We start from the raw sequence: 27,657 nt of genomic DNA on the forward strand, positions 1-27,657 counted from the left end.
GAACACAGCACCTTGAGCTGAACTACCACTGAGCTCCCGGATGGCTCAGTTGGGTGGAGTGCGTCCTCTCAACCACAAGGTTGCCGGTTTGACTCCCACAAGGGATGGTGGGCTGCGCCCCCTGCAACTAGCAATGACAACTGGACCTGGAGCTGTGCTGCGCCCTCCACAACTAAGACTGAAAGGACAACAACTTGACTTGGAAAGAAGCTCTGGAAGTACACACCGTTCCCCAATAAACTCCAATAAAATCTTTAAAAAAACAAAACAAAACAAAAACACACATGGCTACATTAAAAAAATAAATAAATAAAAGCCAGATGAAGAGACACAGACACTCAGGGAGAAGGCCATGTGATAACAAAGCACAGATTGGAGTGACGCAGCTGCAAACCAAAAAACGCCAAGGAGTGCCAGCAGCCACCAGAAGCTGGACAAGACAAGGAAGGATTCTTTTTTTTTCTTTTCTTTTTTAAAAATGCAAACAAAGATTTATTTGTATGAACAATGAGAATTAGGATACTAGATAAGAAGCAAAGCAGTCTTCTGTCAAATGGAGAAGATCAAATTCTTCAGTAACTGACTTTGGGACATACAACAATGGGAAGGCTTGCTGTGCTGCCTTCAGATGTTAAGTCTCTTTATCTGACACTGCAGCAGGCTTTTTAAACGTGTCTTCCTCCTGGGCCTGCTCTTCTAATTTCCTATGATATAAAAGCGGGTGTTCCAGATAGCCTATGTTCCTCTTCTGTTTATCGAGGTACTTTCCCATGGAACGTAAGAGATCGGTTTCACTGGTCGCAGAAGCCAAGGTCTTTAGGTCTTGCAGGAGCTTGGTTAACTTGTTCTCCAACTCCGGAGCGGACTCTAGAGCTTGTAGGCCAGTTCCCCAGTTATCTAGATCCAGCCTCTGAATGACTAGAAGGCAGATTTTACCCTCATGCCTTCTTAGGTATCTTAAGAACTGCTTTGCGTGTTCCCTCTTCACTCAACTTGGTCTTCGAAGAATGCAGCAAAAAGAGGTGCGCCCGTGTCTACATTGTAATAACAGGCCATCCATAAATAAGCATCGCTGATGGGAAGCTGAAAAGATGCCACTTGATTGATAGCAAGCCTACAGTCTTTAGAGATGACGCTCTGGAGCTGGGATGCCAGCTCAGCTTTAGAGAAAACCAGGCATAAGAAGTGCTCGGAAGGATTCTTCCCCAGAGCTTTCAGAAGGAGTGTAGCCCTGTTGACACTTCCCTTTCAGACTTCTGGCCCCCAGAACTGTGAGACAATACATTTCTGTTGTCTTAAGCCACCTGCTTTGTGGTGTGGCAGACCTAGCAAATTCATACATCATGGTTACATCTGTCGTTTGATTTCATCCTCTCAACTACCTTATTAGTTGCTATATGTTACTACCCGTGATAGCCAGCCTCCAAGATGGCGCCTGTGGTCCCATCTCCTGGTATTCACTTCTCTGCATAGTTTCCTTCCACACTGAAAAGGCCTGCCCTGTAACCGATGACATATTGTAGAAATAACAGCATGTGCCTTCCATGGTTTAGACCCTATGTTTCAGTTCTGCCTTACTCTTTTGGAACACTCATACTGGAGAAAGCTCACAACCATGTCCTAAGGCCACTCCAACAGCCCGTGGGGAGTCTACTGATGAGGAACCAAGGCTTCCAGCCAACAACCAGCTCACGTGACGGCCCCATGTTGGAAGCAGAACCTGCAGCCCCAGTCCAGCCTTCAGATGGCAGCAGCCCTGGCCAACTTCACAGCTGCAGCCTCGTGAGAGACTCCACACCACCTCCCAGCTAATCCATTCCAACTCCTGATCCACAGAAACTGTGTGTCATGATAAATGTTTATTGCTTTAGCTGCTAAATTTCATGATAATTTGTTACACAGCACTGGACAGCAAATATATTTTTTCCTATCTCAACAGAAGCAGCATGCATAATAGTTAAGAACACAAGTTCTGGGGTCAACTCACATCACTTACTAGCTATGGACCTTAAAAAGTTACTCCAGCCTCTCTGAGTTTCTTCATTTATAAGCACAGAGAATCGCTGTCCCCATCTTATAGACCATTGAGTGGAGCAAAGGAGTTAATACAGAATATATAACAGCCCCTGGCATCTAGTAAACATTAGTTATTGTTATTATATGGGCGGGAAAACAGCTCCAGAGAGGTGAAGAGACATCTCCATGACTACACATCTCCATGACTACTCAGCAGTTGGGCTGAGTGATGAACCCAGGTCGCCTGACTCCCTGTACAGTGCTCCTGGTTTCACTGAACGCCTTCACTTCTATCATCCCCCCACCTGCAGCAGGCCTTTTTAATGGTGAAGCACTGTCAACAGCTAGCTGTGCATATTGCCCTAGGGTCAGGGGGACAGCCAGTCAGGTCAGACTGTGGCCCTGGCCCTGGAAGGAGAACCCCTCAGCCCCTGCAGGAGGGATGTTAGACAGGCATGAAGGGCAGGCAGCAGCATGCTGGGTACCCCCTGAGGGGGCTTTTCTGGATCACATTTCATTGCCAAAGCAGGTCCAAGGACGCAATGAGCCATTTCCAGCCATGGTTAGGAAATGGCTGGGAGAGCAGGACAACTGTTTTGAAATGTAATCCAGTATTAGAGTGAAAGGGTTGTTGGGAGTAGGTCTCTACTGCACGAGCTGCTTTGGTTTAAGCAGATCAAGATGACCTTGAATAAGCAGCGGCCCAGGAACCAAGGGCCCCCTAGAAGAAGCACCCACTTCCCTTTTTCCTCCCAGACTGTAGCTCAGCCCCACATCTGATAGCAGGAGGCAGCTAGTGGTTGCAGTTAGTGAAGCAATGGAAAAAAGAGCAGAAAGAAGAAAAGGCAGTGGCATTGGAACTTTACCTTTGAAAGAGCAACATCACCTATGAAAATTGGATGCAAAAACCTCCAGGTGTGCTTGTCACTTTCTAATGAAGCCTCATGGCCAGGTGTAACCCTTGTAAAACACCAAGGGAGGTGACTGGGTGTGATTTTCCCTAAATTGTCACTGAAGAGTGGCAGAATACGCCGTCCCAAAATATGCCTCTTTAGCATAAGGATGATTTTGAGCTGATTATTTTGAGAAACAGCCTACTCAGGAGAAGCTCTGAAAGTAGTCAGTAGTCAGTACCCTTTTGTAAGGGAAATTCACATTTATGAAGGAAATCTCCATTTGTAAGTGTGTCTCCCTCTCAGTACCAGGAAGGATGGCTGTAAATCTTGAGAATCTTATCCAGGAAGAAGGCACTGAGGTAAATCTTCGTAACAAATCTCATCGGTTTTACAATACTTTTCCCGGTCACCTCTCCCATACCTTTCTTTCTGTTGTCTTTAGCTGAAGATGGTATTTAAGCCTGAGTTCTAAGCCATCTCTTTGAGTTACTCATTTTCCCCAGGGCCTTTAAATCATGTGGGTCCAGCCAATGCTTCTCAGGGCAGCGCTGCCGACCCCCCTAAGGACTCCACGCTCTGATTTACTCGTCTGCTTGTCTCCCCCTCAAAACCTGTTCCCAGGAGTGCATGCATTTAATCAAACGGCTCTCCCACCACACACCCTCTGGTCAACCGCAGCTCCTCAGCCCATAGTTCCGCCCATCACTGTAGCCTTCTATGAAGTATCTGCTTGTAATCACGAGAGATTTGTATTTCCGTGGCTCTCAAACTTTATCAGACACAAGCATCACCTGGAGCAGTTAGTTGTTCATCTATAGAGTCTGGGTGGGTTCAGAAACCTATAGTAATAATGAGCTCTTGGGAACTGTGATGGTGGTGAGCCTTGAACTCCAAGGAACCATAGCCTCACTGGGATGACTTCAGACAGGGCTAGCAGATACTTGAGAAAGGGCCCCCCCCCCCCCCCCCCCCCCCCCCCCCCCCCCGAGAGCAAGACATGGGAGGAGCCTTAATAGTCCCTCCCTGATACTATCATCCCTTCAGCACAGGGCATGGGAGGGCGTGGGGAGGAAGAGAGAAAGCTGCAGGCTCTGGGTTTCTGCAACACTTCCTCGTGGATCTCTTTGTGCCTCCTCACCCTGGCTCCACCCTTACGCCCATCCTTCAAAGTCTTTCATTCTTGGAGAAGCAGGGAACCTGCCCACCACCTGTGACGTCAGACTCCTTCACGGCCATCCATGTTGTTTGTGCATTGCCTCTGATTCTGCTTCTTTTCCTCCAAGCTGACTTGAACAATTCTTCGTTTAACCTTGCCTCACTAGTTCTCAAGGTCAGTGGACATCATGCATTATATTTGGGGGGGGGGGCAAGGATTTTGTAAAATAGGCTCTTAAGCTTCTTGGGTAGAGACTTGGGTTCAATAGTCCACAATAGGACCCAGAAATCTGCTTTTTAAACAAACAACTCTGAAACTGTGACTTAAGTTTGAGAAGGCCTAAGGATCAGCTTCTCCACCCTTTTTATGAGCTGCCTTCTCCCTACACAGACCGGGCAGCGGACGGAAGTGAGGCTGGGCCAGAAGGTTTTGAATCACCAGGCACTTGGGACAGAGGCTCTCAAATCTATGGTTTCAAGTAATCGCTACAGCAATCATGTAGCAGCCAATTATTATCCCATTTTACAGATAAGGAAGTTCTGTGCTCTTTGGACCACTCTACGGCTCCTTTCAGTTCTAAAACTATAGGAAGTTAGAGCACCAGGCTTAACCTTTATATCCATCACTGTGTGACCTTGGGTAGGCCCTCTTCCCATCCTGGCCGCCGTCCTGTTCCCACACGAGGCCAGCCACATCATCTCGGGACCAACTCTGAGGGCTCTCCAAAAACAGGCTAACCGCGGGGCTTAATTTTGTTGTAAGGTAGGTTTGATTATGACTTGAGTCTTGTGTCACCTAAACTCAGTCTTAACACTTTATTGTTTACACTGCAGAATCAAATCATGCAGTTTCAATTTAAAAAGAAAGAAAAAAGGCCCTCAGAGGAAACCCATCACTGGCTTTTACTGGAGGGACTGTGCCAGAATGCCTGCGAATGGGTTAATGCAGCAGGAGGGTATGAGGACAGATTGTAAGACTAAAGGAAAAAGACTATGGGCCACACGAGTGACAGCAAGAACGAAGGCTGTTGCATCAGAGAGCTGAAGTATAGACTATTTATGGCCAGGTCCCACTTTAGCCTAACCACAGCTGCTATTAAGACCCTCAAATACGCCATCAGTGGTTCTGGACTTTACATAATGACTGAACTCTGCCTTTTCATCAGAGGGGAGAAGATCAGCGTGGAAACCAAAAGGGCTGAAATTTCAGCTGCTGCCAGGCGTCCCGGAGCTCCAACACGCTCCCAGAATAGCACGGCTAGGTTCCCGGCAGCCTCGGGCTACTCCACAGCTGGGCTTCCGGTGAGGGAGCCGAGTCAAGCCCCAAGCAGAGCAGGGAACAGCTGGGACGGGGTACAACCCAGAAGCCAGCTGGCTGGCTGGCCCTGCCCTTCTGGAGGCGCCATCCCTGGTGAGTGTGGGCACGTCTGGCCCTCCCGTGGCACCCTGGCTCTCCCCCCATCATCTCGATGTCCAGGCTGAGTTTGAGAGTCAGGGGTACCCTCAAATCTCAGGAGAGGGGGCGGTCTTCTGAATGCTGTTGAGTGAACTATGTTGGTGTCTGGCAAGGCTGGTAAAGGACTGAGTGGCCCTGAAGGCAGGGCAGTTTATAGTGTGTGCAGAGAGGACGTGCCCATAGGGGCTGGTGGCCACCAGAACAGGGCTGGAGAAGGAAGAAGGGACAGAAAGGGAGACACACAGCCCTGCCACAGGCAGGACAATGCCCAGCACAGTGCTGTCTTGCTGGGAGAAGGGAGGGCAGCTGAGAAGGGAGGTTGCCCGCTTGACACCAGGTCAGCTCCGTCGCGAACATCCTCTTGTGCTGGCCTGTGCAAAGCCTTCATCTATTTACTCCTTCATCGACATTCCCTGAGGCCCCACTGTGGGCGAGGCACCAAGGCCACACAAAGAGGGATCAGGCACATGTTTTTCCCTCAAAGAGCTAGCACCCGGGCTGGGGCCATAAGACATGTACCTGAAGAAACATAAGGCAGCAAATGAAGAGCTAGCCAAGAGACAAGAGAGCGCTTTGCGGGGTAGCACAGTGACATGCAAGACCAACCGAGTTCAAATAAATGGGCTCTGATCCAGGGCGAATCACTTAGCCTTTATGAACTTCAGTTTTTACATCTATAAAATAGAGATAAGACTATCTGCCTTATTGAACTCATAGGGTTGTAAAGATCAAATATATATAAAAGACACTTTGAAAAGTGTACAGTGCTACAGAGGGAAGCTGTTACGGGTACGCATTATCAGACTAGTCAGCGTTGCTCTGAACTTCTTGGCCTGGGGATCTGGGAGCCAGTGGGAGCCAGGAGCTGAGTGCTGGGTTCAGGACAGCAAAAAGGCCAAATCTACACCTTCCCCTGAGGGAAGGCTGATGGCCTCTCCCAGTTCTTGGCCAATCATTCCACTGATACTTACTGCCGACTTTTATGAATATGTATATTAATACAATATTGTCGGGGCTGCCAGGAAGAATAGACATAAAATCTAGAGTCCATTCTCCACTGAGCCTATCACAGAATCAGGGAGACAAGAGATCTATGCGTGAGATATAATTAACAGTGCAAAGCAGTGCCAGGCGGAGGCTGTGGGAGAGCAGAGGGAGGAGGATTACGGGGTGGGGTCCCCAGCAAAAGCTTCTGGGGGGAGTCAAAGGTTTCGAAGGGGGATTGATTCAGAGAGGCAGGAAGGTGGGGGCCTCCTGGATTGGATGGCGACAGTGAGTGAAGCGACAGGAAGGTAACTGGTGGTCTGACTCAGAGCTGACCTCTCAGGCCCAAGTGGCCACTTCCTGTGGGGGAGAGCAGGAAGATGAGGCTGGAGCCCGGGTTGAGTGCAGGTTGCAGAGGCCTTGAATGCCGAGCCAGGGAGTTTGGTCTTTTCACTTAAAGGCAGTGGGAACCAGGGAAAGTGTTGTGAGCAAAGAGTGCTGGGTTAAGTCGGGGAGTGTCCCACAATGCATGAGGGTTTCAGGGTGGCTGGAGGTGTTGGGGAATGGTGGGAAGACTGCATGCAGGGGTTATCAGTTTGGGCGTGTGTAGCTAGCTACTGGGATGAGGTAGAGGGTACGCCCTGAAATGTTTTCAGATCTGGGGTAAGACTCTCCATGAAGGTATGGGGGAACTAAACACAGCACTGTTTGCACATTTCTTTTTTGATTTTGGAAGGGGAGGGTGGGTTGAGGGGCCCGAATCCTGGACTTTCAGCTTTGACCCTGGTTCCTAGATACACTCAGTCTGTTGGTGGAGACTGCCCAGACCTGGGCAGCTCAGAAAATCCAGTCCTCTTCTTCCACAGGGAGTTGGCCAGTGGCCACTGAGCCATGGACAGGAGGGGGACAGGGAAAAGATTTTGTGGCCACTGTGGGGGCTCAGGATCAGGTGACATTCCAGCAGGCTCTGCCCAAGGCCTACTTCTGGGTACATTTCCAGAAGGATCGTCCATGGGCAACTGGTTGTGGTGAATGAGCATTACATTCACCTATGCCCTGCGCCTGGCTTCCTGCTTCTTAAGGGGTCACGTTGGTACCTGGCTCCTCTCAAAAACCCAGGTGGCACCTGCTGCTCCAAGCAGGTAGTCCTATGAGCCCAAGAGAAAAGGACACATATCCAGACACAGAAGCCTGGGCAGTAACCAGTTAATACAGGGGCCGGGGCAAGCAGAGGGCAAATGCAAAATCTGTTTACCAGCTGGTGGTGGGGTAGTAGGGACCTGGCACTAGATTCCAGGCACCCACCTGTCAGGTAGCCAAGAGCCCCACCCTCAGCTCAGTGAGCAACTATTCTCGGAACTAGAACTATTCTCGCTCCACTGGCTGCAAGACCAGGGGTACTCCACCCCCTGGAAGGGGAAGCAGGCCTCCCACAGCCAGAGGAGGAAATGGCTCCTGAAAGAGATTCTGCAAGCTGAAACTGCACTCCAGGACTCCTGCTCCCCAGGCAAAAGGGAAGTCCCTCTAGGGAGCAGAACTGACCCCTAGTGCTCCAGGACCCCAGGCAAGGCCCCACCCTGGATTCCAGACGCAGAGCTCTGCTGGCCCAGAAAGGTGGACTTCTTCACCAGACACTGGGGCTTGCCTGCTTCCCAGGAAGGCTTGGCCCCCGTGGGCAGGGCAGATGCGAGCAGGTGCAGGGCTGTTTGCAAGGCTCCTGGTGTGAGGGGAAGGTCTGCAGAGGGCTGCCCTCCAGGGGCTGTATCTCAACCCTTGCTGCTATTGTTTGGGTCATAGAATAATGGATCTGCCGTGTGCCAAGCTCTGGGCCAGATGCCAGGGACAACAAGATGTGAGACATGTCCCTGCCCTTGAGAAGGGCACAGTCTAATTGGGGAGACAACAATTTAGAAAGCTGATAACGATACGCTAGGATCAATGAAAAATAAACAAATGTATAATGGGCCATGGGTAAACAGGGCAGGTCACATAGTTCTTCCCGGGGAAGGGAAAGAAAGCTTCGCAGAGAAGGGGCACCGGAGCTGAGCTTTGATATAGAGTTTAAAATTTTGGTCCAAGAAAGGGAGATGGGAAGGAAAGAATGTTGGAGGTAGAAGGAACAACACAGATGAAGACCTAGAGCATGGCATGCCAAGGCTATTCTGATAAATAATAAGACAGAATCAAAAGGATGTCAGAGAAGCAGCTTTTACAAGTTTGGGTGAAAAACTGTTAGGCCTTTTTAACTGATAGGAGTAAGGCTCAGACGGGAAGGACTAGGAAAGGAGAGGCTCATCCCTGGGCATCTGTAAGTGCCAGGTTTGCTTGAGGAACCTTTAGACGTAGCTTCATGTAGATGTTACAAGAAGATGTGGGGGTGGTGTTATACAGGTTTTAGAGGAAAGTGGGGCTCAGATGAAGTGACTTGCTCAGGTCACACAGCTGGCAGGCAGCAGAGCTGCTCTTGACCCCTGGGCCTGGTCAGTACCTTAGACTCTTGCAGCTCAAAGAAGGAAGCAGTCCAATGAATGAAGGTAGTTTCAGTGGGCCAGCAGGAACTCAAGCACCATATTGGAGAAGGGAGGGAGAGAGGAAGATACTCCTTTACAATTCATTCATCCAGGATCTCTCTGAACAGTGGGTGGGCAGTACCCATATGGGTAATTCTCCAAGTATTATTAGGTGAAAATGACATTCATAAAGGCTTATATGCCTGTGGGTTATTAAATTGGGCGAGGGGCGTTTGGGGGCAAAGATGACCCTTTTCTTGGAAAGCAACATTACTTCCCACAGAACTTCCCTTCTAGTCACTCCAGGCCTGCTGTGCCCAGCAGCACCCACTACCCTCTGAATCACAGATGGGGTGAGGCTTTCACCGTCTCCACTTCCAGTCTCCCCATCTCTCACGGAGCACAGGCTGGGGGAATAAAGCTGAGGGTACCGGGGATCCTGGAGACCTAAAGGCTCAGGCCATCCGCCCCAAGGGCCTGGCTTTGTTTTGAAGACAGATCCTATTCCGCAGTGAGATGGGGAGAAAAGGGAACAAGCAAACAGTTCTCAGAAAACTGCCCTACATTTCCGCTGCTATCTGAGGCTCAGGGCTGGCTGAGGGCAGAGCTCAACCGCTTGGGTGTCCAGGCTTCTGTCCAAATGACTCCCAGTGGGTGGCCAGGCACCAGGTACCCCTACTTCCCCCTTTCTGGGGCCAGAGTGAAGGGGAAGACTTGCCTCTTGGGAAAGGTCCCTGTAAGAACGAAGGGGTTCAGAAAGTTTGAATGTAAACTGAGACAGTTCTACAACTCATCTGTCTACAAGAGGTCTCTCTCAGACCACTTCCCTCATCCCTTTCCCAGGGCTCTCTGAATTGGCTTGTCACTCTAATAAGCGACCCCTCCCAGCAAACTGATTTCAGCACTGGAAGCCTTTTTAATAAAGCCAGAGTGACTTATCCATTTCACTAGGTCTGACCAGCTGCTTGCCTTTTCGTTGTGGGCACCCAGCTGCCTGGACCTTACAAGCGTCTGCACACCCTCGCATGGGGGGAGGGGGCCTGAGTTGTGGGTTGGGGGCTTTTGCTAGGGGAGGGAGACCAAAGGCACAACTGCCCCAGAAAGGTGCTTTACCTCTTCATATTGAAAAAAACTGAAACAATTCAGTCTTCGCCACGTTTCCGAGACCAGCCGGCGAGGGCAAGGCACAGAAAGGGAGAAACAAGGTTCTAGAAAACCTGGGCCTCACCGCCAGCTCCAGCCGCTAAGCAAACACTCCCTGCTGGAGTCCGAAAAGCCGGTGAGCGACGGGAGGAGCCGGCCAGAGGTTTATCGCTCCGGCAGCTCAGGGTGATTCACGGAGTTAAGACTGCGGGTTGTCAGAGACTGAGGCGCTCGAACAGCCTGGCAGGTACCCCTCCCCCATGCCTGCCACCCCCACCCCACCCCCATCCGTGACCCGCTGCCTCCCCTTCGCCCACCTCCGCTCCCCCCGCACCCCACCGCCCTCGCCCGGCGCTACAGGCTGAGCAAACACGTCCCGCCACCGGCTGGCTCCGACCGCGCGCCGCTGGCTATCCCCCAGGCAACTCGGCGTCACGAGAACCAGCACCCCGGAGACCCGGCGCCTTGCCCTCCCTCTGCGTCCCCTGGGCCCCGGCCAGGCCCAACAACCTCTCGCTTCCCGGTGCGCCGCGGCCCCGCCGGGCCTCCAGCGCGTGCTAACTAGGCCCCGCTGGGCGCCGGGGACTGCGCAGCCCACCTCGCGCAGAGCCCGCAGCCCCGGGGGAGGGCAGCCGAAAAATCTCTTGTTTACAGGGCCGGGGAAGTCCTGGCTTGGATTCGCTTCCCCATTTCTGCGGTTCCCTTTCTGCTGGTTACTCGGGCCGGAGGGGAAAGGGTGGCCACCGGCTGATCCACCCCGCGGCAGGGATTAGGGGTGGGGCGTGGAGAAAGCCAGGGGGAGCCGAACTCGTGGAAAAGTCCCCGGGCCGCGGGAGGGGCAGGTCTCGGAGTCACGGCCCACGCAGCGCAGAGACCGCAGGGGCCGGGCTAAATACTGTACCTCGGGGAACAGGAGCGTGAAGGCTAATTAGGACAAGTTGGAACAAAAAACAGGGACACGGAAAGGGGAGCGCGCGCTCAGAGTTGGGCCCACTCTGGGGGAGGGTCGCAGGAAACCCAGGCGCTGGGTAGTCGGGCCCAGGGCGATATTTGCCCACCGCCCTGAGTGGTTCTGAGCTCAGCCCATCGCATTAGGGGCGCGCACTGTGGTGTTCCCACGCATACTTGGTGGCCTGGGTGCTGGGAAAGGACCACGCGTGCAGGAGCGGACACTCGGTGTGTGGTGTGTCCACGTGTGCAAGCTCGGGGAGGGGAGGGCGCGCAGCAGGCGTGACAAAGGCGGACTTTGTGTCCGAGAGTGCGCCTCGCTCCAGCCCGGAGCAGCGAACTGTGTCCGGTGGGTGTCTCACGGGAGAGCCGGGACGAAGGTGACAAAGGCTAGAGGTACGCCACGGAGAGACGCGCCAAGGCGGCCCCTGCGCGCGCGTGTGCGCCCGCGCTCTAGAAAATGCGAGGAGGGAGAGTCGGCCCGCAAGGTGCGCTGGGTTGCACCCCAAACTGCTTTCGGGAGAGAAAGCTGAGTCCAGAAAGTGAGTGCGCGGGAGTGCGCGCGCGCCCGCATGCGGGGGCGTGGCGGTAAACAGCAACAGCTCGCTCGCCAGCTCCGCCAGAAACTCCGATCTCCCTCCCCGGCCGGAAAGTGCGACTTGCCGGAGCCTGGAGGTGAGTCGGAGGGGGAGGGATGGGAGGGCTTTGTTACAGTGTAAACCGACTGCACATACCTGGAGCTGCGGTCGCCCGATAAGCGCCTGAATGGAGGTGATGTCACGGTGATGCAGGCGCGGGCCCACCCTCGCGGAGAGAAAGGAATCGAGCGCGGGGAGAGGCCAGCGCGAGAGCTAGCGACCGAGCTCCGCCGGCTCCGCCGCGGTCCGGGGAGAGGCAGGCCCCGCGCCGCAAGCCCCCGCCTGGGCCCCGCCACCCCAGGCCAGGGCCGGGCCTGGCCCTGCGTCCCGAGCCGAGTCCCTCCCACCTCCGCCCGCGCCCCGCCTGGGGCAGGAGTTGGCCCCAAACGCCGCGCCGTAGCCCGGCCGGCGGCGCGTCCCAGGTAAGGGCAGCTGCCTTCCCCCTCTGCCCTCCCCTCGGCCGCCCGGAAGAGTCGGGTCAGGCTGGCCCGGAGTGGGCGAGGGCTTCGGCCGGGGGGTGGAGAACCCCGGGGCGGGGGACGCCGCGCCAACAGCGTTCAGTTACAGAAACTTTCCGCACCGGACCCCGCTGGGGACTGCGGGTGCCGGGAGTCCGGCGCGGCGCCCCGAGGGAGGCGGGGGGAGAAGTCCCCGATGAGGGTCTCCAAGGGGTGCCCCCTCCAAACCCGCTGCCGCTCTGAGCGAATCCACAGTCAACAGTGACTTTGGGCAGCTGTCCTTTCCGCCGCCCGCTACCGTGGATGGGGAGGGCAGGTTTCTGTGGCCCGAGGAAATGGGGGAGAGAGGCTGGCTGGCTGCCCTGCGCCTTGTGTCCCGATGTCCCGCGGAGCGTCGGTGTAGACCCCAGTGGGGGGACGGGAGGAGTGAAGAGGGCAACCCTCAGAATCTTCCTGCCACAAGTTTGGGGTTTCAGACAATCAAGACTCTACTTCTGGCAGCGTGGCTTCTAGATCCCCTGCTCCCCCCCCCACCCCCCAATGGTTTTTCCAGCCTCAGGTTGAGTAGCGCCCCTCCATCCCCAGGCCTGCAGTTTTATATCCAGGAAAACCCAGTCACTTAACGCCAGTCTTGATCCTTAAAGCACGGAGACCAGAATATGTGGAAATACGATTTTGTGCTCCTGAAGCCGCCCCCTGCCCCGCCGTGAGCCATGATGTGTGGCTGGGGGTGGGGGAGGGAGTGCTAGTGGGGGGTGGGGCACATTCCAGAACAGACCCTTGGATTGGGACATCCAAGTTTCAGAATGCTCATGGAATTTTGGCCCGTGAGCCCATCCTTGGTGTGGAGGGCCAGGCTGGGGTTCCAGGATGCCTCCCAGCCCCCCAACCTGGGCACTGAGGTGGCTCCCTACAAGCACAGGCATCTCAGGTCCTAGAGGAAGGAGGAGGAGGGGAGGTGGTGGGAAGGCTGTCGTTGGGTCCATCCATCTCTCCTGACAGGCTGCTGAGTGGTGACAGACAGGGAGGAAGGAGGATGCTCTGTGAGATTCCTGGGTGAGCATAGGTACGTCCAAGAGGGAGCTCTCAGGGTCATGGCACCCTGGAAGGTAACCACTGGCTGTGGTCTGTATCTTACTCTGTGCCCCTGAGCCTGGAAGACTGACCAGGGCAGCAATGTGAAGCCCAGTATGCTCTTTTCAGTATGGTTCTCAGGCCTTTATGTGGATTGGGGGTGGGGGGTGAGGAAGTTGGTTGCTCTGGAAAGGTGAGAGGGCCTGGCTGCCTCATCCTTGCTGGGTGCAGCCAGTCAGGGCTGGTTGGGCCTTGAACCCACAGGCACCCCTGAGGCCTCTCTGCTCCCCTGGAGAGGGAAAGAGGGCGGAAGGGGATTCTGGAACTGGATTGGGCTGAGTGGCTGAGCCTGGGGAAAGGCTGGTTTCAGAGGCTATTAAAAATATGTGTTTGACTGATTCCAGGGAGGTGAGGCAAAAGGGCCCTTTTGTCCAGAAGATAATCTGCAGCTGGGGCTGGGCTACAGCCATGTCTGGGGGAAACTGGTGGGGCAGAAGGAGGGCCCCCTCCCACTCCCACTGAGAACTGTAAAGCGGAAGGTGTGACTCCAACATGAAGGAGGCAGGGTGGGGATAAGGGGGCACTGAGCGTGGTGAGGGAATGATTTTCAGATGCCTGCTGTGTTTAAGGCAAGGCTGTCAGTCCTACAGGGGACGCGTCTTCTCTCTCCTCAGACCTAAGAGCCTGGTAGGGGAGACGTGTACACACATGCTTCTAAGGTCTCAGGAGACTCAGCCTAGAGGTTCAGGCTCTAAGGACCCATGGGAGAGAGAGTCTCCAGGCAGAGCTGGGTCCATTTCGTTGAAATCCTTTCCCCCTTCATGTTAAAAGGTAGCACCCGCAGACTGGCTGAATCTGGACTCCTGCAGGTCAAATTCTTCTGAGCTTCCTTCACTAAGTCTGCTGCTGGCTTCCAGGGGTCGCTGTCCTGGGCAGTGGACAAGAGCCAGGTCCAACTGGCCTAATTTCTCTAGCTGAGCTGGTATATTCTTGCCCTTCCCTTTACCAGGGATCAGAGAAGTGAGACATACTAGAGTGGGAAAGGTTTGTTTCATGGGGCTGGTAAGTTTCAGGGCAACTGGGCAGCATGGTACCTGGATGGGGGAGCAGAGGCAGGTTCCTGTTTCCTTCCTTGGAAGTTCCCTTCTTGGTGGGGCTGACAGAGGGGAGACTTGAAGGGTAAGGTCCAGGACCAATGGCAAAGTTAAGAGGAAATCGGGGTGAGAGCTGTGAAGCTTCTCTGGCCCTGGCTAGTGTGTGGCTTCCTGCAGGGTATAGGCGGGTGTGAGTCTAAGAGCAAGGTGGATCAAGGAGTGACAAGGGTAACCGGGTTAAATGGAACCTGGTGTGTGGGTCCAGAAGGAGTCACCCCAAGGTGTGCCTCTGTGGTGTGCAGATTGTTTTGAGCTAAAGGCAACAGTAGCCAAGCCACAGGCTCAAGAGAAACTTCTGCCCACCCCTACTTTAACTACCTAAGAGAATTTGAATTAGGGGCCTTGTCCATAATAAATTATCAGAGATAACCTCTTTTGACCTATCTATAGGGCAGGGCAAACCTGTTTGCTAAAGCTCTGCTCTTCTAATCATCCTGCAAATGAACTTTTGAAACCCTCAAGGCACCTTACCTCATTAGCTCAGAATGTCTTAAGTGCCGTGTTCCCTTTCTAACTCTGAGCCTCCTGTGCTTGGGAGTGGCGGTGGGAGGGGTTGGGGGAGGGTCTCTGACTGTCCCGTATATGGGGGTTCCCATATAGAGCTATGTATTCAATTTGGTCCTTTCGCCAATCTGTCTCACGTCTATTTATTTGATTATTAGACCAGCCAGAAGAACCTTGAAGGTAGAGGAAAGTTTGTTCCTTCCCCACACTGGCTTGGGGTTTTGTAAGACATGGCTGTTAACAGATAAGAACTTGTATCATGGGTTTATTAGCGTCCTTTCCCCCTATATCCAGCCAGGCCTTAGATTTTATTTTGGAAAGGATCTTTCAGGTAACCCATTATGGCTTACCTTTGGTCTCGATCTTTAAACCGGGTGAATGTGCCCTCAACAAATTGGTTGCCTGTGTTCTTCGTGCCAGACTCAAATCTTAAAGCCCAACCCTGGTTTTGCCCCCACTGTACAAAAAACAGCCTTCAGTGGTTCCCCATCGCCTTCGTATAATGCCCCATGCTCCTTCCCTGTGGCATTTCTAATCTGACGTCAGCCAGCGATTTAATTCATACTTGGTGAACTTGATGGAAGGTCTCCATTCTGTCTTTTCTGAGCCCCTCAGCTGGAAGAGCGTCTTGTGTTCCTGTAGCACCTTTCTGTCCCCTAGAGATAAATTCTATTGTGCAGCGCTTATCTTACTCTTCCTAGTGTAATTTTCCTGTAGACCTATCTTATCTTTCCTATTAGATTTTTAAATACCGACAAGTCAGGGACTGTGTTTATTCCTCTTTGTATTTCCAAAGCTCTGTGTGTGCTTTATTGGTTTACGATCAACTTGGTTTTGTCCCACAGATGCACAGTAAATATTTGCCGGTTTGGGATTATTGCCTGTTCTAAACCGGAACCTGGAAGAAGGAGGTAGGATGAAAAGCACTTGAAGATGTGCGGGTTCCCAGAGGCCAAGTCTGGGTGGCCATTCTCAGCATTCAGTTCCACAGCTCCCGACGTCACCTCAAGTTCTGGCTGCTTTACTATGAGCCAGAGACACCCAAGATGGGGTTGAGTGCTTAGAATCTCATAACATATTACCTGTGAATTACCTCCTGGAGTCGTTCAATATTCTTTCTTACCCATTAGCCCTTCCTGACTCCTCTTTTCTCTTTCCAGCACTTGCAAATACTGTGTGTGCTTTATTGGTTTACGATTACACAAAGTCTCCCAACAAAAGCTAATTTAAGTCATGATGTAGGGGAAACTCGCTTTTGCATTGGAAGTCAAGAGAGACTAGCTCTGTTACAGTGCCAGTTATTCAGGAAAACAATAGTAAAATTCACGTAAGAACGTTAATTTATTAAGAGTTAACGGTGATCACTGCATAAGGCCTAAAAATGTCTAATCACTCTGCTGTATACCTGAAACTAACATAATAATATTCTACGTCAACTGTAATTGAAATTAATTTAGGAAAAAAATACCGTTAATGGGAAAAGCAAGCTTAATTGAAAGATGTGGAGGTAGCTGAGAAGGCTGAGATACCTAAAATATTTTCAAGGGGCATGTAGGTTATCTTAAAGGACGTTGAAAATTGTTGATCTTTATTATTACATCAGTTTCACTTCATTTGTGAGTTTTATTTTCCCTGGCTTAGTAGCAGTGTCCTTCCACTTATCAGTTACAGAGAGACAATTTTTATCGACTGAGATTTAGGATTTTTGTTTGCCTGTTAGAAATTAAGTAACCAGGAATGGTGAAAACATCAGGGAGTAAACTGTGCAAACCTTCCCTCCACCCCACCCCACCCCAAAAAAAAACACACAAAGAGGAAAAGATGGTGGGGAGGATAGAGCTGGGTTATGCCATTCCCTTGCCAACCACTTGTGGTTACTATCAGCCCAGGAAAGCTTGGTTGCTGTCTTTCTGGACAGTTCTAGCCCAAGAGCTGAGAGGAAGAGGCAGGGTCATAACTAGTTAGTTGAACATACGGGATGATTTAAATGTGGAGAACCTGCATTTCATAGAATTTGGAATTTATAACTTGCATTTTAGAGCATTTAAATTTTCTCTTCTCCAAGTAAATGTAAAGCCTTTGATTGGGAAAGACTGATTTGGTCTTTAATTTCTCTTAACCTGTCACATTCTTTACGTCCACTTCATACAGGAAATATCCAGTTGGTATTGAGAGGGGGCTGGTTTTCTTTGGGAACGCTGATATCTGGGACAGGTCGAATGAGTAGATGGAGTAACAAGTTAGCTTCCTGGTGTGAGTAAAAGACATCTTTCTTGCCTTCCGGCTACAATCCTTGAAAGTCTTCCATTATACATTCATTCCTTTGGGTTTTACATTGCTCTTGTCTGGTTCTTGTTTTTAAAATGTTAATGCCTCGTAGGAGAATTTTTGCATTAAGTCATTAACTCCCTAGCTGGAAAATTAGTTTATTCTGAGACTTCAGCAATTGAGCTAGACAAAGAACTTTGGATTCTGAAGAAAAGCCTTGGCACTAAAAGTGGGGAATTGAAGGGCAGAAAAGGGAAGTGGTAGGGAGGACTTGGGGAAATGCTGATAAACACAGCTTTTCAACTGTCTTCATGTTTTCTGACTGCAGGTCATGCCTGACACAGGTACTTGTTAAATATTTGTTGAATGGATGATGGAATGAGTGAACCTATGGCTGATTCATCACAGGGAAGGAGTTTAGGGGCGTGGTATGTGGCCTATTGAACTCTGGAAGTACCAGGGCAAGAGAGGAAGTGCTGAATGGGTGGCATAAGCTTGCTCATAAACCCCCTCACTCCCTACCCCCATAGCTGCCAGAGCTCAGGGGATATTTGGACTCAGGTTATGGTTGGTGGAAGCAGGGACCTGAAAATTCAGTGACAGTTTTGTCCTCTTCCGTGACTAGGAATAGGGATGGCAAATGGGCTTCATCTCATTTGCCTCTCTGGTCAGTTGCTCTGTCTCCCAGGAGTTCTGGGTTAAGAAGGATTCTGAAGCCCAGAGGGACAATCTTAGGATCAACTTGCACTGTCTGCCCCACTTCAGGGTGGGAGAATGAGCACCTTGGGTGTCAGAGTCTGACTTTGGAGGACTGATCTTGCCTTTCTCCTTGTGTCTTTAGGGACCCAGTGGGAGCCTGGCCTGGGAGCCAGGATGGCCATCCACAAAGCCTTGCTGACATGCTTGGGACTGCCTCTCCTGTTCCCAGGGGCCCAGGCCCAGAACCACGCCCCACCTGGCTGCAGCCCGGACCTCAACCCCCTCTACTACAACCTATGTGACCGCTCTGGGGCTTGGGGCATCATTTTGGAGGCAGTGGCTGGGGCGGGCGTCGTCACGACCTTTGTCCTCACCATCATCCTGGTGGCCAGCCTCCCCTTTGTGCAGGACACCAAGAAGCGGAGCCTTCTGGGGACCCAGGTGTTCTTCCTGCTGGGAACCCTGGGTCTCTTCTGCCTCGTGTTTGCCTGCGTGGTGAAGCCTGATTTCTCCACCTGTGCCTCTCGGCGGTTCCTCTTTGGGGTCCTATTCGCCATCTGCTTCTCCTGCCTGGTGGCCCACGTCTTTGCCCTCAACTTCCTGGCCCGGAAGAACCATGGGCCCCGGGGCTGGGTCATCTTCATCGTGGCTCTGCTGCTGACCCTCGTGGAAGTGATCATCAACACGGAGTGGCTGATCATTACCCTGGTCCGGGGAGGGGGCCAGGATGGCCCTCTGGGCAACGGCAGTGCCGGCAGGGCCGCGGCCTCCCCGTGCGCCATTGCGAACATGGACTTTGTCATGGCACTCATCTACGTCATGCTGCTGCTGCTGGGCGCCTTCACGGGGGCCTGGCCCACCCTGTGTGGCCGCTTTAAGCGCTGGCGTAAGCACGGGGTCTTCGTGCTGCTCACCACGGCCATGTCCATCGCCATCTGGGTGGTGTGGATTGTCATGTACACCTACGGCAACCAGCAGCACAACAGTCCCACCTGGGACGACCCCACGCTGGCCATTGCCCTTGCTGCCAATGCTTGGGCCTTTGTGCTCTTCTATGTCATCCCCGAGGTATCCCAGGTGACCAAGGCCAGCCCGGAGCAGAGCTACCAAGGGGACCTATACCCCACCCGGGGCGTGGGCTATGACACCATCCTGAAAGAGCAGAAGGGCCAGAGTATGTTTGTGGAGAACAAGGCATTTTCCATGGACGAGCCAGCCTCAGGTAGGTCACGGGACACCCTCCCCACGACCCCTTCTTTTGTTCCACATCGTTGACTGCAGGACAGGGGCTGGTCTCGAGCAAAATGGAAGGTTATGGAGATTCATCCACAGTGTTCTGCCTTAAAGTCCCTAAATTCCATTTTTTAAAAGTTTTTTTTTCCTATACTCCTGTAATGCATGAATATATTTTCACCAAAAAATTTGAAACGTTGCAGATAAAACAAATTTCTCCCAATTTTTTCCACAATTCTACCCCATTTCTTCCTGTTCATCCCAGAACTGACCAGTGTTGATTGGTATTGTACCGTCACGTGCCTCAGTTTCCTTATTTGTAACATGGAGATAATAATGGCTCCTGTTTCATAGGAGTTAATTAATGTATGTGCTTGGCACTTGGAAGGTACTCTAGAAGTATTCGCTGTGTGTAATACTGTTATTTTACTATTATTGTCATTATCCTTCATTAATGTACATGTCCATAGTTGTCTTAGTTTCTTTTAAAAATCTTTTCAGTTATATATATTTTTTTCTTTTTAATGAAAGTGCTCATGCCATACCTATCTAATAAGCAGCACCCACTATCCAGCCGGCTTGTCCCCAAGCTCCTGCCCCAGCTCTTTGTTAATGGAACAGACTTTCTTGCCAGAGTCCAGCACTCCATGGTGGTCAGGGCTCCCCTCCCCACCCTTTCCCTGGGGGTGGAAGAGGCAGGAGGGGGGGGTGGAGCCTCTGCAGCCTGTGCCAAGCCCCTCTGGGGAGGCAGGAATGGGGGTGGCCTTTCTCTGGGACACTTGGCCAGATGAGCTCCCAGCTCCCCAAAGGAGTATTTCTATGGCATTTGTGAACTGCGAGGACCGCTAGCATTTCTTGAGTACTTGCTGTGTGCCACGTGCCTTTCCTGATGTGTCCTGTTGCTTGTGTTGCGCATACTTTCTTAGCAGCCTTTTAGCAGGCTGGCTACAGTCCCTTTATCTGACATGACTCGGAAATCGAGAGGTGCAGTCTCAGAGCCCTGCCGCCGACTCCAGACTGCTGAGTAAGCTGTTCAGGGGCTTAAGACTTTACCTGCCTGATTGTCAAGTGCCAGCTCTGAGGCCTTTGCCAGAGGTCAGAGTTAGAAGCAGGGAAAGTTCCTGAATCGGAGAACTATCTCCCTGCCTCTTCTCTACAAACTGAGATCTCCGTAATCTCTGCTTTGAGGAAAGTAGTGACCCTTGTCCTACCAGGCTCTTGAGCCTTGATCTACCCCCCAGGGTGGCCCCTGGCACACACAGTGGGCCAGTTGAGGGTATGGGAGGTGGGGGGCAATTGATGAGGCTGGCAGGAGAGGGGGCTTGTGAACAGTGTTGGGAGGAGCTTCTGCCACCCCTACCTCTGATCTCACCCCATGCCTATTTGTCAGGGCCAAATAGTTCCCAGCCTTTGTCCTCTCAAGGCAAACACTTCTGGGGCCCTGAGGGTTTTTTTCCCTAAATGGAAAAATCAATCCAGTGAACCCGGCATTTAGAAGCCCAATATAGTTGTGGTCCCTCAGAGCGGTGGGGCCATCGGCCTGCAGGAGACAGACATCCGCTGCCCCTGCCATCGCAGCCCAGCCTGCTCCTGGGTCCCGGGGCTGGTCAGCAGTTTTCCTTAGACACCCTGGGAGCGCCCAGCAGGGTGGAAACCAACACACCGAAGCCTCCTGGAGCTGAAAATAGTTCTGGAGACTTGCCCAGGGGCCGCAGGACAGGATGTGCATTCAGTCCCCCTGGGGGGCTCTGGGCTGTGGGTCCTGGGAACTCAGCACCAGCTGTGCCCTGAAGACATGAGGAGTCTTGGGCTATGGGGTCTCTGCTGTTTATGCCCCAGGGCCTGGCAGCTGGCCCACAGCCATAGAGGCCAGAGCTGGAGGCTGGCCATCTTGGAAGGTGGCCGAAGGCCCATGTGCCCCTTGTGGCCTCTGGCCCCGCAGGGCGGATGGGGATGTGGAGGTTGCTGACAGGAGCATTTTTCTGAGCTGACTGGGGGGGGGGGGCAATCCCACACTACAGGAAAGCCCCAGGGGAAGACAAGCAGCATCGTAATCGCCGTGTATCTGAGCAAAGGGGTGCTGAATTCCGGAGGGGCCCCTCCACCTACAGCCTCACCTCCAAGCTGGCCACCCCTGGCCAGGCTCCCTCCCTGGTTAGATGTTACCCCCTGGGGGGCTTAGTCCCCTCTTTTGTCTCCTTGTCCCCCGTGGAGCAAGTGGAGCCTTGCTCGAGTGTGTGAAAGGGCGCTGAGAGCCCAGTCCTCAACCATTCCTGTTTCCTTGCAGCCAAGAGACCGGTATCACCATACAGTGGGTACAACGGGCAGCTGCTGACCAGTGTGTACCAGCCCACTGAGATGGCCTTGATGCACAAAGGCCCGGTGAGTAGGGTCCCGGGGTCCCCATGACCCTGCTGGGGCCACAGAGCCCAGCCTCAGTGGGTGGGTAGAGAGGGCTGTGTGGCCAGTGCAGGGTGGGGTAGAGGTGGTAGGGACAGGCAGGTGTCTCCGTTTAGTATGGCAGACTCAGGGAATCCAGAGCCCCGGCTCCTGATGCCCTTTTGCTGGAGTTGATATATCCACGGCCTTCAGTTACACCTTGTCATTGGGGCATCACACTGACTGGGGTTGCCTGCTGTGGAGACCGCTGGACAGGCTCTTTGAGCTGGTGGCAGCTACCAGCTTCACCCTTAGCAGCTTAAGGTAGGTGTCATTCTTGGTGGCCCCAAAGGGACAGAGGGCCAAGTAGCAGGTCTGGGAAGGTATTTACTCTTCAACCACAACTGTCCCAAGAGGGCCTCAGCTCCCCTCCCCCTACCAGCAGGCAGCCGCTCTCAACCTCACACCTCCCCTGGGTTCTGGAAACCAGATGCTCCATTAGGCAGGGAGGGGGTGGGAACAGGAAGATGGTGAGTTAAATGCACTCACTCCATATATGTTCCTCCTCCGGGCCTGGCAGTCGCTGTGGGGAGAGGTCAGTGACCTGCCTTGGCAGGATGCTGGGAACAGGAAGCAGGGAGGTCAGCAGGGTGGTGTTCTCATCCCTTCCCCCTGTGAGCTCCGGGGGCAGGGTGAAGCAGAAGTCTCTGGAACTGCCAACCCTAGCCCCTTCTATCTCCCTAAGCCTGAACCTGCCACCAGCCAGGAGCCGGGATGGGCAAAGGAATGTCTGAAACATGAGAGAGTCCTCCAGGCCCGAGCCACTCAGAGTGCCCTCATCTTACCACCCCTCACTCACAGAGAAGGGGCTGGGAGAGCTGGACCAGCAGTATCACAGTGATTCTGAAAATGTGGTCCCCAGACACTCAGCATTACTATCACCTGGGATCTTGCTAAAAATGCAGAACGGGTGGGGCTAGTGGCGTGAGGGAGCCATGGTCAGCATCTCTTCGGTGACATCACCTTGATGACTTAGAATCTGCCATGATGGGCGTAACCACGTACAAAGACCTGCAAACACTACAGATCGGGCTTCCTCCCTCCCCACCCCAGTTGTTAAACATTTACCAGCCCCCCACAGCTAGGTGTGGATGTGGCTTAACAAACAGTCCTGATGATTCTGGTTCACACCAGGTTTCAGAATGCCCATCTGGACATTCCAGGAGCTACAAGGGGAAGGGGAGTTGGAGAGCACTGGGACAGACCCAAGGCCGCCTGGCGCCCTGGAACTGCAGGGAGTTGGTGGCAGCTCTTTCCCTCCAGATAAGGCAGGTGGGGCCAGGAGTTCACCTTCTCTCCAGGGTGGCAGCTGGGACAGGTGCCCCTGGACCCTCTGCACCTGCCAGCTATGTCTCAGCCACATAAGAACAGGACCAGTGCAGCTCTAACCACGTTTCAGGCAGAGAATTTGGGTCTCCAAAACTTTAAAACTCTCAAACGCAAAGCCATTCTGGATTTAAGTCTCAAATCAGATGGGCCAGCCCAGACTCCTGGATAAGAAAGAAATGTGTGGGCATTTCCAGGGCCTGACAGAAACGCGTGTCCTTCACCAGGCACACCAGCAGCTATGATGCTGTTGGGTATTATCGTGCCGTTGGGGGGACTCGGGTAAGAGAGTCTTGGCGGAAGGGAGTCTGGGAGCTCCAGACAGGTGACAGCAGCTCAGTGTGGTTCACCTTCCATTGGACCCCAAGGTTTGAGGAGAGGGAGGGGGCTTGAGAAGAGGCTTCATCGGAAAGGGTCAGTCTCTGAGTGAAACCCCAGGAAATGGAGGGGAGGGGAAGGGAGGGGAAAGGAGTGGAGGGGAGGGCGCCTCCTTTGAAAGCCCAGAGGCCTGGCCCTATGCTGGGTGAGATAAGGGACTCAGGTCAGAGGTCAGGCCCTCCACTTCCAGAGGTGCAATTATCCATCCCAGCCTGACACGGGCCTGTCTGTGGAGGACGGGGAAAGGGGAGCTGGCAGGCACAGCCCTGCAGGAAGCGGCGTGTTTGTGCGTCTGCCCTGGCGGAACCTGGCTGTGAGACCGACTGTTCTTCCTTCCAGTCTGAAGGAGCTTACGATGTCATCCTCCCACGGGCCACCGCCAACAGCCAGGTGATGGGCAGTGCCAACTCAACCCTGCGGGCTGAAGACATGTATGTGGCCCAGAGCCACCAGGTGGCCACACCGCCAAAAGATGACAAGAACTCTCAGGTCTTTAGAAACCCCTACGTGTGGGACTGAGTGGGCGCCAGGAGGCGACAGGCAGAGTGGGAAGGGCCCTCGGGACCTGGCCTGGGCAGCTTGTGCCTCAGCCGTGGGGCCCTCCCTGTTGGTCAATGTTTGGGTGGGTACTCCCACCCACTCCTCAGTATTTGTGGAGTCGAGGAGCTAACCCCAGCTTAAGCCAGGGGCCCCTCCAGTGGTCACGCTCCAGCCAAATAGTGTTCTTGGGCTGGTGGCCTGCCAGCGCCCACATTCTCTAGAGTCTTCGTGGAGATTCCTGCAACCTCAAGAGATTTCACAGGCGCTTTCTGTCCGGGGTCTTGCTCCTCTGTGAGGAACAAGGTGCCTAATAAACACATTTCTGCTTTAGTAACCCTTCCTCTGGGAATGTCGTTTCTGACCTTGGTTCAGGCTCTTGGTTTCTGGTGAACTGCTCCTCCGTGAATCTGCTGTGAGTTTTCCTTCTGTGCAATTAAGTGGTTGACGTCTCTACCCAGTGAAGGAATCTCCAGCTGAGCCACTGTCCCTGTCTTTCCTGGGTGCCCACAATGAACTTCTGGGCCGGTTCCCGTCTGGGGTCTAGTCCAGCATCTGAGCTTGTCTGCAAGCAGGCAGCTTTGCTCTGGGCCCCCCTCCACTGGCCACATGTAGGGACCCCCGCAGCAGGCAGTCCAGTGGAAGGCGTGTGTAAGGGGAGATGGGTTAACTTCAACCCTTCTCTGTGGGAACGGTGGTTAAGATCCTTTAGGAGACGAGATCGAAGGATCGCTGTGCTCCGTGCTCTTAGATCACGTTACGAAGTGGGTTTATAAAGTGGAAAGGCCAGGCTGTGGTTGGTTTCACTCCTGGGCAAGATTTAAAATGTTCATTTGCTCAGGGTAAAGCCTTTTCACATTAGCTCATTGTCGATCTCCCAACTGCTCCGAAAGGTGGACTGGACAGTATTCTCCTTTCCAGATTCGAGAATCCCAGAACTGTATCATTTTAGGGTAAGATGGGGCCTTGGGGTAAGTTAGGGGTGTCGTTTTCCTGCCCCCTCTTTCAGGTCAGCAGACTGACCCAGAGAGTTTACACAGCCTTTAGAAGTGGCCACACCCAGACCGGCCAGGTTTTCTCGAGACCCTGACATCCAGTGGTCTGGGACAGTCTGCGGGCCCCAGTGGCCTGGTCTGCGGGCCTGGTCGTTCGTGATTGGCAGTGTCCTGACCCTTGGACACTGGCTCCAGGCTGCCAAGCCCGCCCCTCCCAGGCTTGGGAATGTTTCTCCCTAACTAACCAGAAGTTATTTTCTGACACTGGTTGTAGGAAAAAATGTTTCTGTTGGAAAGGAGAGAAAGGTTGCTGGAGGAAAAAAAGTCAAACTTCACCCAAGCTTTTCCTTCTATGTCAGATTGCACCAGCCCCCCGGGGACTCCAGCGCTGTTTTTAGTATAAACTAGTACTTGGGCCCCGAGCGGTAGGGTCCCCTTTGACTCTTGTTCTTTCTGGTTACTTTAGGCTCAATCCCCACAAAATAAAACGAGATGGTAGACGCCCTGTTCCCTGGACTACACATCGTCCTGATGTCCTCATTCCTGTGTCCAGGCTGGGCAGGGCCCAGCACCTTTCCTGCCCTTGTCATTGGAGCTGGGAGGGCCTGGAGGCCACTGACCTGGAGCAGTGGACTGAGGGGGGATGGTCCTGTGAAACCCCAGGCAGATGGCTGGGGCTGTAGGACCACCCCCCTTCCTGCCCTGCCCAGCCTCTCCTGCATACCAGCCTGCCTCCAGCCCCCTGGTGACACCCTCCTCCCATAACACAGTCCCGGTGTCCTCATGCTGTGGCTTCCCAGATGGCTATCCACAGATGCTCTTGTCTTCACACCGCGGGCCTTGCTGGCCGTCTTTTGGTGTCCAGCATCAGCTTGCCGCTCTCTGCACCTCGGTGAATCCAGGTAAATCTCCTCTACGAGTCTTTGGAGCCACACCATGGAGGAATTTGGTCCTGGGCCTTCTGCCACCACTTGGACTGTGGAAAGCCACTGAGCTGGGGCAGAGCTCATTGGAGGCCTGGACAGACACCACTCAACTTCCTGGCCTGTGGGTCTGGGATCTGAGCCCCTGTGGTGCTTCACTCCGTGCTCCGTGACTCCCCTCCATGCCTTCCCCACCTTCGATGAACTGGGTCCCATGAAGACACAAGATGGGGGTTGGGCTGCATTCTCAGGGACCAGCTGAGTGTCTAGGACCACTAGCCCTGGAGTCTAGGCCTCTTCCAGGACAGACCTGTGGGGTTTAGGACTGAACATTGTACCTTTTCTGGATGGGCAGAAATAATAGGTTTCTACCTCACCTTGGGTACCTGTACATGCTGGCGCTGCTCCCCTTGCCGAGGATGTGCTCCGGAGGGTCCTGATGGCCACCAGGGAAGTGAGGGACATCTGTGGGACCTGCTTGTTGCTGGCACCAAGGACAGATGTGCACAGCTCCAGATTCAGGAACCTCTCTAGATTGGTCTCCCTGGCTTTTTCCTGTCCTCTGGTACCAGGCAGAGCAGCCTCGTCTTGGGGGGGCTCAGAGGTATGCCCTTGGTGCTCAGGTCTCGGCCCAGCAACACCATCACCTCTGGGTGCCAAGATGAGGGCGAGGACAAGAGAAGTGGAGGTGAGCTGGCTTGTGCCCAACCGCACCCTGTAGTCAGTCCCAGCTCCAGTGCCACCCTCCTGCCCCCAGCCGCCTGCGCCTTAGTCACTGGAGTATTTCTCCAGAGCTAGATGGGTGAAGATAGGAGTAGGGCTATACATCCACGTAAGACAATCCCCTCGTTGTACAGGGCTGCTCAGTTCCAAGAGTGGAGTATAACTTCCCTCCGATGGAAGGAAGGGGAAGCTCGGCGCACCTCAGACGTCTCTTGATCTAGGCTAGTGGCCCCACGATCCCTTACGGTGAATAAAGGCACTATCTTGCTTTTTTGAGGTGATAGTCTCACGTGAGTCCTTGCAGCGCCAAGCAGCCTCGGGAGTGGCCTGCAGTGAATGTAGGTTTGTTCACAGTCTGCGTCCCCTGGGGGCCTGCTGGGGAGGCTCCTAAAAGCTGCAGGCCTGCCCGGATTCCGGTATACCTCATGAACCTGCTCACTCCAGTCCTTCCCAAGTGGAGAAGACAGGGAAGTGGTCCAGCTGCATCCCAAACAAGCCTTGAGTGGAGGAAAATCAGAAGAGGCCAGAACCTGTAGCAGGTGAGGTCAGGCCAACACCTTGGTGAATTTCACGCCCACTCTGTCGAACCGTGGAGCTCAAAGCAGAGTCGTTTGGACTTCATAAATGCTAGGAATTAAATGACCTTGTCCTCCATCGGTGAGGAATTACTACCCCTGAATCCCTGTGTCCGTCAAGAATTTTTCGGGGCTTTACTAACAATATATATTTTTAACTCTTATTCCTTGGCCTCCTAGACCAAGAAAGGCTGTTTGATTCCAATTAACCATTTTCTTGGTTGGGAATTTATTTTAAGAGGGGGAACCAGGTCTCCCAAACCAGCCAAGCCTCAGAGCAGTGCCGCAGCCCCCACTCCCACCCCAACACACAAGGCCTCGGGATGAGGCAGGAGAGGGGACAACCCTTATAATCCTGCTGCCTGGCATTCTGGGGGAACACGGGTGAAATGCTGGGTTCATGGAAAGATATACTGGGGCCAGGGGATAGTCCGTGCGTTCCCTGGGTCAGGAGGGCCTGCCAAGTACCACACCCAGCATTCAGTTTGCACATGTGGTTCCAACACTTGTTCAGGGTCCCTGACGGCTCATATAAGAGCAAGAAACAGGTTAAATGACTTGCTCCTGGTCACGCATCTAGTGAGGGCAGATGTAAGCTATCAGCTCTTCAACCTATTCTCACCAA

The 27,657-nt window shown here is 53.2% G+C and overlaps 1 protein-coding gene across 12 annotated transcripts; it reads left to right on the forward strand.

The window, feature by feature from the left end:
• Positions 1 to 3,959: 3,959 nt before the first annotated feature.
• Positions 3,960 to 27,194, forward strand: GPRC5C (G protein-coupled receptor class C group 5 member C). 12 transcript variants are annotated; one of them, XM_081030284.1, is made up of 6 exons: positions 11,491 to 11,783; positions 15,782 to 15,847; positions 18,046 to 19,125; positions 21,424 to 21,518; positions 23,619 to 23,768; positions 25,278 to 27,194. In XM_081030284.1, exons 3-6 carry the CDS (start codon positions 18,078 to 18,080, stop codon positions 25,308 to 25,310), a joined length of 1,326 nt encoding a protein of 441 aa, XP_080886410.1. In that variant the 5' UTR covers positions 11,491 to 11,783; positions 15,782 to 15,847; positions 18,046 to 18,077; the 3' UTR covers positions 25,311 to 27,194. The 12 variants fall into 12 exon arrangements, with proteins under 12 accessions (XP_080886416.1, XP_080886411.1, XP_080886412.1 ...); XM_081030290.1 differs by lacking the exons at positions 11,491 to 11,783; positions 15,782 to 15,847; positions 25,278 to 27,194 and adding exons at positions 3,960 to 4,242; positions 5,234 to 5,478 and having other exon boundaries at positions 23,619 to 24,159; XM_081030285.1 differs by lacking the exons at positions 11,491 to 11,783; positions 15,782 to 15,847 and adding an exon at positions 4,095 to 4,242.
• The last annotated feature ends 463 nt before the right edge of the window (positions 27,195 to 27,657 follow it).

The sequence above is a fragment of the Rhinolophus hipposideros genome (assembly GCF_964194185.1).
Source record: "Rhinolophus hipposideros genome assembly, chromosome: 20".
Taxonomy (NCBI): Eukaryota; Metazoa; Chordata; class Mammalia; order Chiroptera; family Rhinolophidae; genus Rhinolophus; species Rhinolophus hipposideros.